Source organism: Salmo salar, chromosome ssa13 (genome assembly GCF_905237065.1).
Source record: "Salmo salar chromosome ssa13, Ssal_v3.1, whole genome shotgun sequence".
NCBI classification, from domain to species: Eukaryota; Metazoa; Chordata; class Actinopteri; order Salmoniformes; family Salmonidae; genus Salmo; species Salmo salar.
The window spans coordinates 10,692,309-10,704,880 of record NC_059454.1 but is presented as its reverse complement, the minus strand read 5'-3'; the positions used below and the strand labels follow the sequence as shown (position 1 = coordinate 10,704,880).

The 12,572-nt window shown below is 39.9% G+C and overlaps 1 protein-coding gene across 1 annotated transcript; it reads left to right on the top strand.

The window, feature by feature from the left end:
• The first annotated feature begins 1,637 nt into the window (after window positions 1–1,637).
• Window positions 1,638–11,596, top strand: si:ch211-207e14.4 (interleukin-17 receptor D). The gene is made up of 12 exons (XM_014134418.2): window positions 1,638–2,052; window positions 3,138–3,222; window positions 6,793–6,951; window positions 7,252–7,370; window positions 7,640–7,763; window positions 7,986–8,024; window positions 8,131–8,291; window positions 8,374–8,448; window positions 8,554–8,620; window positions 10,064–10,198; window positions 10,318–10,487; window positions 10,967–11,596. The coding sequence occupies exons 1-12, from the start codon at window positions 1,882–1,884 to the stop codon at window positions 11,501–11,503; spliced, it is 1,842 nt and encodes a 613-aa protein (XP_013989893.2). The 5' UTR covers window positions 1,638–1,881; the 3' UTR covers window positions 11,504–11,596.
• Window positions 11,597–12,572: the final 976 nt, after the last annotated feature.

Here is a 12,572-nt window from a genome sequence, read left to right as displayed (position 1 = left end):
TCTGTACCTGAATTTCTTTGGATGGTGGCATGATGTCTTGCTTTTTGAGATCTTTTGGCCTACTTCACTTTGTCAGACAGGTTCTATTTAAGTTATTTCTTGATTCAACAGGTCTGGCAGTAATCAGGCCTGGGTGTGGCTAGTAAAATTGAACTCGGCTTTCCAAAAAATGTGATTAACCACAGTAAATTCATGATTTAACAAGGGGGGGGCAATTACTTTGTCACATAGGGCCATGAAGGTTCGGATAGCTTTTTCCCTTAATAATTAAAATGATAACTTAACTGCATTTTGTGTTTACTTGGGTTATCTTTGTGTAATATAAAAATGTGTTTGATGATCTGAAACACTTAAGTGTGACAAATGTGCAAAAAAAATAAGAAATCAGGAAGAGGGCAAATACTTTTTCACAGCACTGTATGTGATTGGTATAGTAGGTTTTTATTTACGGCTCTCTGGCTGTTTCTCTTTTGTCTCTCATTTTCTCACACGCCCAAATTAATAATCAAAAGAATGTTGCATCAATTGCTCGATTTTTTTTTTTATTATTATCATGCCTCGTGGCTATAGCCGTCTTCAAACCGCAACAACAGGATTGCTTCATAGGCATGCTCCACATGACGACGAATGGGTGTCCGTTTTTAAAGTGCTGCATGCATGGGCCTGTTCACTTTCAGTTAGTTCATAAAACATGTCAGAAATGGCTGAGGCAACTCGAAAATAGGCCTATTTAATAATTGTAGTGAAAATTGTGTTATTAGGTAAAAAAATTGATATAAAGTTGGGAGGTTGATTGTAAAACGTGCAGTAATTTCTTGTTTTTTTTACATCTGCTGAAAATATTGCCTTCAGGATCATTCTGGAGCCAGATTTTATTTTCGTGTTTTACTATTAATGTTTTTTATTTTTTTATTTTTTTCCAACCTTTATTTAACCAGGTAGGCAAGTTGAGAACAAGTTCTCATTTACAATTGTGACCTGGCAAAGCAGTTTGACACATACAACAACACAGAGTTACACATGGAGTAAAACAAACATACAGTCAATAATACAGTAGAAAAATACGTCTATATACAATGTGAGCAAATGAGGTGAGATAAGGGAGGTAAAGGCAAAAAAGGCCATGGTGGCAAAGTAAATACAATATAGCAAGTAAAACACTGGAATGGTAGATTTGTAGTAGAAGAAAGTGCAAAGTAGAAATAGTGGGGTGCAAAGGAGCAAAATAAATACAGTAGGGGAAGAGGTAGTTGTTTGGGCTACATTATAGATGGGCTATGTATTGTCAGATGCATTCTCCTTTCAGATGAATACATTGCATTAACTTTAAAACATTAGGTTACTCTTCATTGTTACTCCTCTACCTTTTAATTTAAATTCCCCAAAGTGTTGTTGCCTAAATCATGAAACCATAGTGATCTCTTTACCAATAACATAACAGTTCTGTTGAAGAAATATTCCCATTTGAAGTCCTATGAAAATATGTGATCCTATTTATTTAAAAAAATACAAATAAACCTTCACTTGGATGCTGTCCACTGTGTTGATATAAATTAGATTATATCAACTTGATTTATTTATATTATTAAAAAATATATATTTTAATTTGTCCTTGTCTGTTGTTTTTAAGTGTCTTGAATGAGAATATGGTTTGATTGGCTCTTGGAGATAATTTTAAAACAAAACAGTTAACTTGCAGGTGGAGCTACCTGTGTTTTCTTTCCCCTTTAGCTTCAAGATACCACACCCATGTCTCTTTCACTCTCTCTCACGTGCTCACCCTGATGTGTCTGAGCGTCATAGTGTTCTTCATGCTGTACATACAAGGATCAGACAACACCTATTGTGTCACAGAAAACGGGTATACAGTTCGATTGGGAGATGTTTGAGTCCAAGTGCTTTGCTTTAGGGCACTGCTATGTATGCTTTAGCAGCATGCGGAGAGCCATGCTCATCTTGCTCCAGGTCCTGACTCTGAGTCAGTACCCCTGGGCCCAGGAGGACCTAACAGCCATCTCACCACAGGACTGCAGTCTGGAATGTGTCCTGCAGGTGAGCCTCCACACACACAGTAATTAAGCCTCTGTCACTACCTGACTTTCTTTATCGTTCACAAAATGTTTGGCTAATTTTCACTGCTATTGTTGAACACTGAAGGGTAGGAATCAGACTGGGTTATTAGGAAAGGGGGATACCTAGTCAGTTGTACAAATGAATGTATTCAACTGAAATGTGTCTTCCGCATTTAACCCTCTCTGAATCGGAGAGGTGAGGGGGGCTGTCATAATCGACATCCACGTTTTCGGGGCAGAACGACAGATTTTTAGCTTGTCACCTTTCAGTTACTGGCCCAACGCTCTAACCAGTAGACTGCGACTTGTACCAACAAAGTTGATTTGATTTTAAGGAAATAATCTGGCAGCTGCAAAGTTTCCTGCACCTCAGATGAGGAATACTGAAAGGTAAAATGCTTTGTTTTCTGCCGCTATACACTTACTTTACAAATCGTGTTGAAAAGAGTTCTTGACAATCCTGATATGTCATGTTTACTACATGCATAATATACATTTTCTGGTAAAGAAAAAATCTAAAATAGTACCAAGGTAACTGACCAGCGAAGGCCTGTGACATGCAGGATAAAAAAACAAAATGGGCTAAATTAAGGACAGCATCTTTAAGTGGATTACAGAAGTACAAAATTATTAATCCCAGTAAATAGTCACTGAAGAGTAGATTTAAAGTAGTACAGTGATTGACCGTGGGAAGTTTTGCCCTAGTACAGTATGCACATTTCTCCCGTCTGACTTAGGAAGTGATATATGCCGTTAACAAGCAGATGCTTTTATCCAAAGTGATTTACAGTCATCCATGCAAAGGTAGTAGGCAAGATGGAGGCCTTTAACCTACCTAGTATACTACCTACCTGACAAGTGAGAGCCTGGGCTCTCTGGCTGTTTCTGTTTTCTCTCATTTTCTCCAGCGGTGTGTTGTTCTCTCTTAGACTAGCAATGACTCCTGAGTACACAGCCTGAAGGAAAGAATGAGAACATTGGGCTCCTCCACCACTGTGTTTACCTGTTCACTGTGTCACATACAAGTCCTTTATGCATACCCTGTCCTCTCACGCACCATCTTAGGGGGGTCCAGGATGTGAATACTGCAGAATCAGCAGAGAAGATGTTGGAAGAACCCTAGGCATTCGCTCTGTCGAAGCATTTGGAAGTAAGTGTGTTTCAGACTGGTCTGACTAAACCGGTTCTCATCCTACAGAAATTATTCACACGTCTTTTACTTTTTTCCCACATTTTGTTGTTGTTACAGCCTGAATTTAAAAGGGATTCAATTGAGATGTTGTGTCACTGATCTATACACAATACCCCATAATGTCAAAGTGGAACATTTTGAGAAATTAATAACATTTCAGCTGAAATGTCTTGAGTCAAATATTCAAACCTTTTGTTGTGGCAAGCCTAAATAAGTTCAAGAGTAAAAATGTGTTCAAATCGCATAATAATATGTTGCATGGACTCATTCCGTGTTCATTAATAGTGGTTAACATTAATTTCGAATGACTACACCATCTTTGTACCCCACACACACATTTATCTGTAAGGTCCCGCAATCGAGTAGTGAATATCAAGCACAGATTCAACCACAAAGACCGGGGAGATTTTCCAATGCCTCTCAAAGAAGGGCACTGATTGGTAGATGGGTAAACATTTTTAAAAAAGCAGACGCTTAATATCTCTTTTAGCATGGAGAAATTATTAATTAGGCTTTGGATGGTGTAACAATACATCCAGTCACTACAAAGATACAAGCGTCCTTCCTAACTCAGTTGCCAGAGAGGAAGGAAACTGCTCAGGGATTAAGTTAATGGTGATTTTAAACACGTTACATAGTTTAATGCTTGTGATATGAGAACTTAGGATGGATCAACAACATTGTCGTTACTCTTCAATACTAACCTAAATGACAGAGTGAAAATAAGGAAGCCTGTTCAGAATAAAAATATGCCAAAACATGCATCCTGTTTGCAACAAGACACTTAAGTAATAATGCAAAACATTTGGCTAAGAAATTAACTTTTTGCCCTGAATACAAAGTGTTATGTTTGCCGCAAATACAACACAAAACATCAATGAATACCTCTCCTGATATTTTCAAGCAGGGTGGTGGCTGCATCGTGTTATGTTACACTGGCCATCAGCAAGGACTAGGGAGTTTTAGAGGATAAAAAGAACCCGGAATACAGCTATAAGCATAGACAAAATCCTAGAGGAAAATCTGATTCAGTCTGCTTTCCAACAGTCCATTGACTGAGAGACAAATTCACCTTTCAGCAGGACAATAACCTAAAACACAATGCCAAATCTAATCTAATGCCAAGACGACATAGAATGTTCCTAAGTGGCCTAGTTACAGTTTTGACTTAAATCGGCTTGAAAATCTATGGCAAGACTTGAAAATGGCTGTCTAGCAATTATCAACAACTTGACAGAGCTTGAATAAGTTTTAAAAAGCTTTGACAAATATTGTACAATCCAGGTGTGCAAAGCTCTTAGAGACTTACCCAAAAAGACTCACAGCTGTAATCGTTAATGTAGATGCTACCATGATTACAGATAAACATGAATGAATTGTGAATAATAATGATGAGTGAGAAAGTTAGAGGCATAAATACCATGCCCCCACAGTAGTGTCAAGTTGGCTGGATGTCCTTTGGGTGGTGGACAATTCTTGATACACACAGGAAACGGTTGAGCATGTAAAACTCAGCAGCATTACAGTTCTTGACACAAACCATTGTGCCTGGCACCTACTACCATACCCCTTTGAAAGGCACTCATATTTTTGTGTCTTTCCCATTCATCCTCTGAGTGGCACACATGCAATCCATGTCTAAATTGTTTCAAGGTTTAAAAATAGTTTTGTAACCTGTCTTCTCCCCTTCATCTGCACTGATTTGAAGTGTATTTAACAGGTGACATCAATAAGAGATCATAGCTTTCAGTTGGATTCACCTGATCAGTCTGTCATGGAAAGAGCAGGTGTTATTAATGTTTTGTATACTCAGTGTATACAGTACATTCAGAAGGTATTTAGACCCCTTCTCTTTTTCCACATTTTGTTACATTAGTCTTATTTTAAAATTGATTTAATAAATGTTTTTCGTCACAATACCCCATAATGACAAAGCGAAAAGAGGTTTTTAGAAATGTTTGCAAATGTATTAAAAACAGAAATACCTATTTACATAAGTATTCAGACCCTTTGCTATGAGATTTAATTGAGCTCAGGTGCATCCTGTTTCCATTGATCATCCTTGATGTTTCTACAACTTGATTGGAGTCCACCTGTGGTAAATTCAAATTTTTATTTTACTAGGCAAGTCAGTTAAGAACAAATTCTTATTTTCAATGACGGCCTAGGGACAGTGGGTTAAATGCCTCGTTCAGTGGCAGAATGACGATTTGTACCTTGTGAGCTCACGGATTCGATCTTGCAACCTTTCAGTTACTAGTCCAACGCTCTAACCACTAGGCTACGCTGCCGCCCCCGATTGATTGGACATGATTTGGAAAGGCACACACCTATCTATATAAGGTCCCACAGTTGACAGTGCATGTTCGTAGAGCTCCGAGACAGGATTGTGTCGAGGCACAGATCTGGGGAAGGGTACTAAAACATTTCTGCAGCATTGAAGGTCTCCAAGAACACAGTGGCCTTCTTATTCTTTGAACCACCAAGACTCTTCCTAGAGCTAGCCGCCCAGCCAAACTGAGCAATCGGGGGAGAAGGGCCTTGGTCAGGGAGGTGACCAAGAACTCGATGGTCACTCTGACAGAGCTCCAGAGTATTTCTGTGGAGATGGGAGAACCTTCCAGAAGGACAACCATATCTGCAGCACTCCACCAATCAGGCCTTTATGGTAGAGTGGCCAGACGGAAGCCACTCCTCAATAAAAGGCACATGACAGCCCGCTTGGAGTTAGCCAAAAGGCACCTATGGACTCTCAGACAATGAGAAACAAGATTCTTTGGTCTGATGAAACCAAGATTGAACTCTTTGGCCTGAATGCCAGAATAACGACCCTAAGCACACAGCCAAGACAATGCAGGAGTGGCTTCGGGACAGGTCTCTGAATGATACACATCTCTGAAAAAAAATAGCTGTGCATTGATGCTCCCCATCCAACCTGACAGAGTTTGAGAGGATCTGCAGAGAAGAATGTGAGAAACTCCCCAAATACAGGTGTGCCAAGCTTGTGGCGTCATACTCAAGAAGACTCGAGGCTGTAATCTCTGCCAAAGGTGCTTCAACAAAGTACAGAGTAAAGGGTCTGAATACTTATGCTACCGTTCAAAAGTTTGGGGTCACTTAGAAATGTCCTTGTTTTTTAAAGAAAAGCATTAAAATAACATCAAATTGATCAGAAATACAGTGTAGACATTGTTAATGTTGTAAATGACTATTGACCTTACAGTGAAATGCTTACTTACAAGCCTTTAACCAACAATGCAGTTTTAAGAAAAATAAGTGTTAAGTAAAAATGGAGGTAATATGTACATGTAGGTAGAGTTAGTCAAGTGGTCTGAATTTTTTAAATGCACTGTGTGTGTATGTGTGCATATATCTCTATCTCACTGTATAATAAACACCGCTTTAAAATACAGCTGTGTGTTCTATGTTAATCATTGCTATTATTATTATTATCATCATCAATTTCCCCAGGTTGTGTTCTGTGTTAATCATTGCTATTATTATTATTATTATCATCAATTTCCCCAGGTTGTGTTCCGTGGCCATGTTTTGTCTTTCTGGGTGGACAGAGCTCTGACGTGTGCCAGCATTATGTCCATGCTCCACACGATGTGACTGTAGAGTTCGTAGCTGATGAGAACACTAAATATGACACTATCGTTGTCTCCTGGCAACCCAGCCAGTTTGGTAAGGGCAAACATAAGATAAACATTTTCCTGTAATCATCAATCGTCCAATGTAGTGGTCATTATAATTTGGTTGTTTGTGATGTCACTTCAATGGAATATGAATTCATAGAATGAAAAGTTGCAGGCCTAGATGGTACCAATCTGAATTTAAAGTAATAATGGTGACTGTCATCGTGTATTGCCCTAAAAATGATTTTGTACAATGCATGCATTCATGTTAATGAATAGAATCACCATGCATTCCTGTGTATGTTAACTCACTCACTCTTTACTGGCCTTGTCCCTGTGTTTGTTCCAGGGATCGCCTTCCTCAGAGGGTTCCAGGTCTCCCTTCAGGCCTTGGGAGGATCTCATATGGCCTGTCAGCTTTTTCTTTTTCAAATCAATATTTCTCTCTCTGCCTCACATGCCCAAACGGTAGGACACTTTGCTAACATGACACCATTCCCCAAAATTTGTCAGAATCTTTTTTTCAAAACACATCTATGAAAAGGTGGATAAAACCCAGTACAACCTCAATACAGAACTTGTATATACTATTTTTCACTGAAAGGTAGTGAAAGGGAAAGCTACTGAAAAGTGAAACTGTTTTAGGGTAAGAATGTTAGACATTATTAGACCAGTAAAGCAGGGTTTGTCTTGTCAAGATTCCTACAACGTCTAATGATGTTTATTGGGTGTTGTAGGTGTACCAGTCAGACACCTTCTCCCGTCTAACCCTGGGGGCCCAGTATGCTGTCACTGTGATGGCCCTGCCAGTTCCTGAGTTGTGGGATCAATTCTATCACAGCACAATGTTCTCCACACGCAGTAAATCTTCCTTCTCAATATACAGTACCACATCAATGGAACACAAGAACATTGTTCACTAACACTGTTGGCTTCATCTATGACAAATGTTTTTTATTTTGTAAATGTACAATCAACCATAATAAATAAATGAATCAACCATGAATAAAATAAATAAATAAATACATTTAAAAAAAGCTAATCTATTGTATATAATGTGTGAATTCCCTTGCTGTTTTGCAGCATGCCCAGAGAAAAACGGACTTGAACATTGCAAGAAAGGTGAGAAATAAAACTTTGCAGCGTTTTAATGTTTACAATCTTATGAACCGTTCTCTGTACGGCATTGGTTCATTTTGTTTGTAAATGTTTTTGTTTTCTGTTATAGATTGGTACCCAAAACATATAGAAGTTCAGCAGGAAGAGCATGACGTTATTGTGACGTTCAACCTTGCTCCCCCACGTTTTGGAATCGACCGATACTTCTCATTATGCTACGGAGAGGGGCGGCAGGGAGGAGGTGGCCCGAAGAGATACATCATTAAACCTGTGAGTGACAGCTTTTGATCGACTATTTTACACGTCTACGTGGAGAATGATTTCTACCTTTTTTTATTGTTACTTTCTTTAGAATCCCACAGAAAACAGAACTCACTACAGTTATCATCTCCAAGGCCTGATGGTAGGGTTTAACTACACATGTGAGGTGAGTCATTGAAAATGTTACACAACGTATACTCTATACAAACAAAACTTGTAGTTCCAGCCTACATTTCCATAAATCTTTTTTTATTTATTTTTTAAATCACAGATCGCAGTTGATGAGGTAGACGCTGTAAGAAAAACATTCAATGTTCAAGTGATGCAGATTAAGCACGGTATGTTCCAATCAAGACCAACATTTATACAAGTTATAACTCCCTTTCTGAAAATGAGAAACAGTGTAGTGTGTATAACAGTATAGAGCATATCCAGCTATTTATACTGAACAAAAATATAATCATAGTATGTAAACTGTTGGTCCCATGTTTGATGAGGTAAAATAAAAGATCTCAGAAATGTTCCATACGCAGAAAAAAGCTTATTTCTCTGTTTTTGCCGCAAATTTGTTTACATCCCTGCTAGTGAGCTTTTCTCATTTTCCATGACAATCCATCCACCTGACAGGTGTGCCATATCAAGAAGCTGATTAAAGAGCATGATCATTACACAGGTGCACCTTGTGCTGGGGACAATAAAATGCCACTCTAAAATGTGCAGCCATGTCACACAACACAATGCCACAGATGACTCAAGTTTTGAGGGACCGTGCAATTGGCATGCTGACTGCAGGAATATCCACCAGAGCTGTTGCCAGAGAATTGAATGTTAATTTCTCTACCATAAGCCACCTCCATTGTCGTTTTAGAGAATTTGACAGTACATCCAACCAGCCTCACAACCGCACACCACATGTAACCACGCCAGCCCAGCACCTCCACATCTGGCTTCTTCACCTGCGGGATCATCTGAGACCAGTTACCTGGACAGCTGATGAAACTGTAGGTTTGCACAACCAAAGAATTTCTGCACAAACTGTCAGAAACCGTCTCAGGGAAGGTCATCTGCGTGCTTGTCGTCCTCTTCAGGGCAGGCTGGAGAAGTGTACTCTTCATGAATGAATCCCGGTTTCAACTGTAACGGGCAACTAACACAATTGAATTTTATATATGGCAATTTGAATGCACAGAGATACCGTAACGAGATCCTGCGGTCCATTGTCGTGACATTCATCCATCGATCACCTCATGTTTCAGCATGATAATGCACGGCCCCATGTCGCAAGGATCTGTACACAATTCCTGGAAGCTGAAAATGTCCCAGTTCTTCCATGGCCTGCATACTCACCAGACATGTCACCGTTTGAGCATGTTTGGGATGCTCTGGATTGATGTGTACGACAGAGTGTTCCAGTTCCTGCCAATATGCAGCAACTTTGCACAGCCATTGGAAATGAGTGGGGCAACATTCCACAGGCGACAATCAACAGTCTGATCAACTCTACGCGAAGGAAATGTGTTGCGATGCATGAGGCAAATGTTGGTCACACCAGATACTGACTGGTTTTCTGATCCACGCCACTACCGTTTTTTTTAAAGGTATCTGTGACCAACAGACACATATCTGTATTCCCAGTCATGTAAAATCCATGGATTAGGGCTTAATATTTTTTTCCATGGACTAATTTCCTTATGAACTGTAACTCAGTAAAATCTTTGAAATTGTTGCACGTTGCGTTTATATTTTGGTTCAGTGTATATAGTCTATCTTGCTCCCCTCAGACCCACCTGCCACTCCATTCCCGACCCTGCTGCTCCCTGTTGGCGTTGCCCTGGCAGCCATGATAGTGGTGTTATTACTGGCTGTCATCTGGAAGAATCCCAGGCAGATTAGGAGGAAGACGGAGATAAATCCAGGTCGGCATTTTTACATTTCACTAACGATACCAATGCTTTCTTTGCGTGTGCAGGTCAAACAAACGTTTTCCTCTGACAAGAACATGGTAATACTATACATATTTTTTTGTGGTTTTCAGAAATAATCGAGCAACATCATGGCAAGAATGGGAACGAGGAACATGTGTCACTGACCAGCAGGTTAACTCCGCCTCGACTACTGATTTGCTACAGCAGCGATGACGGCCATGCCCACGTCCGAGCGGTAATGCAACTAGCAGTCTTCCTGCAGCAGCACATGGCAACACAGGTAACACAGGAAGGAGAATATCAGTACGACAGAATGGTGTGCAACGTTTGATTCAACACAAACGGTACTGTACTGAACGACCAGTTGAAGAATGTTGTGATTATAGTGGCCCAGAGAGTGATTGTGTATGCCATGTTGGACGTGATTTCAAATGGTCACATCCATATTGATCAAGCCACCCCTCGCCACACCCACCAAACAGGAGCAAACGTTCCTCAAAGGCTGTTGAAGACTGGTACACACTGTTTGGGGGGGGGACCTGTTATTCTGTTCAAACCGTTATGAAACAGCAATCTTTGAACCGAATGGAATGCACCCCTGCCCTGGTCTGTGTTAAATAAGTAGAAAATAAAAAATGATTGGTTGAAATTGCATTTTAAATGGACAAATGTAAATGTTATTTATAATATCTTATATTATTTGTATTATTATAATTATTATATTATTATTTCTTGTTGTCTGTTGCATTGTTGCGCCAGGTGTTTCTGGACCTGTGGGATTCTCTAAGCTTGGCAGAGGAGGGGACCATGGGATGGCACTGCAGAAGGATCCAGGAGAGTGACTTTGTTCTGGTCGTCTGTTCCCGGGGACTACGGAGGCGGCCAACGGAGAGAGATGCGGGGGAAAGCAGAAGCTCCGCTGCAGCTGTAGTATCCCTGATGGGAGAAGAGCTTGGCCGTGCCAAAGCCAAGGGGAGAGACATCTCCAAGTACATGGCTGCCATATTTGAGTACTCTGAGGAGAAGGACATCCCTGCCGAGCTAGGGTTTGTGTCACGCTACACCCTAACTAGAGACTTGCCTTTGCTCTTCTCCCACATCCATGGTGTGGCCCTACATAAGCCTGGGGGTTATCTGAGAATAGAACACATTACAGAGGAGGGTTACACCAAACTGCCAGCCGGTGCTGCTCTACAGTGGTCTATATATGAAGCTGGCATGGCATTGACTAATCATCAGGAATCATGTGATGAATGGGAAGGTAAATCTCAAGACAATCATGTGGAATGTGTGTGAGCATCCCAGTTGGGCCCTGCACTGCAAACTCCGGGGCAATTGACTTATGACGACTGTATTACCAGTATCATTAAAACACTTCTTTCCAAAGTGGTCCTCGATGGAGAACTATTCTGTGACTACTGAGCCGCGATAAGCTTTTAAAAATGGCCTTGCTTATACAATATGTTAGGAGGATTATATTATTGGTGTGTTATATGTGCTGTGGTTAGGGTTGGCCATGGGCTATGGTGGATCATTTTAGATTCACTACAAATAATCTGCGAATAACACCAGACACAATCTATACATTTTGATTAGGTGTTTTGGGATGTAAATATTTTTGTGATTAAATTACCACACTAACATATCACACAAGCAAACACCTGAGGCTGTCCAGATCTCTACACCTGATGTAGATGGGAAATTATTTTTGAAATGGGGAAATATAGGCTGAGGAAATTCTGATTGTGAAAATGTTTGATGCCATGCGATCTTAATTAACTAAATACAAAATCCAGATGTATTTGCTTCTGGCACGGGATAATATTTATTTACATGAATGATCTGTATGTAGAATGCTATAGCCTGATCAGCCGCTAGTGGTCGCAGTTTACCTGTCTATTGACGGTCTCACTATCTGCAGACTAGGATATAAACTAAGAGATAGAATATAAACTAATTTGACAGTCATTTTATTCAGTCCAGAAAAGAGGTTGAATCAAATTAATATAGTTTTTATTTGCAATAGGCTACATTTTATGTTATTCCATATGTTATTTAATGAAGAAAGCTGCGGAATGGGAAACAGGATTTTGATTGCCTTGACAGTTGAATAGGTTTTCTCATCTCCGTTCTGCTAGCAGCAGGAAATTATGCTGGATTTTTTTTTCTCTCAAAATAAGAGTCCCCCTGCAAAGACATGCTAAACATTGGGGAAATCGATTTTTGAAGCACTATAGTGCAGTGAAACTTGTTGCACAGCATTGCAACAATCTAGAAAAACTAGATATACCAGCATTTATTTTGAAAGTTGACACAAATACTGGTATGTTCAACTCTATTTAAATAGAGGGGTATGAAGTGCTCC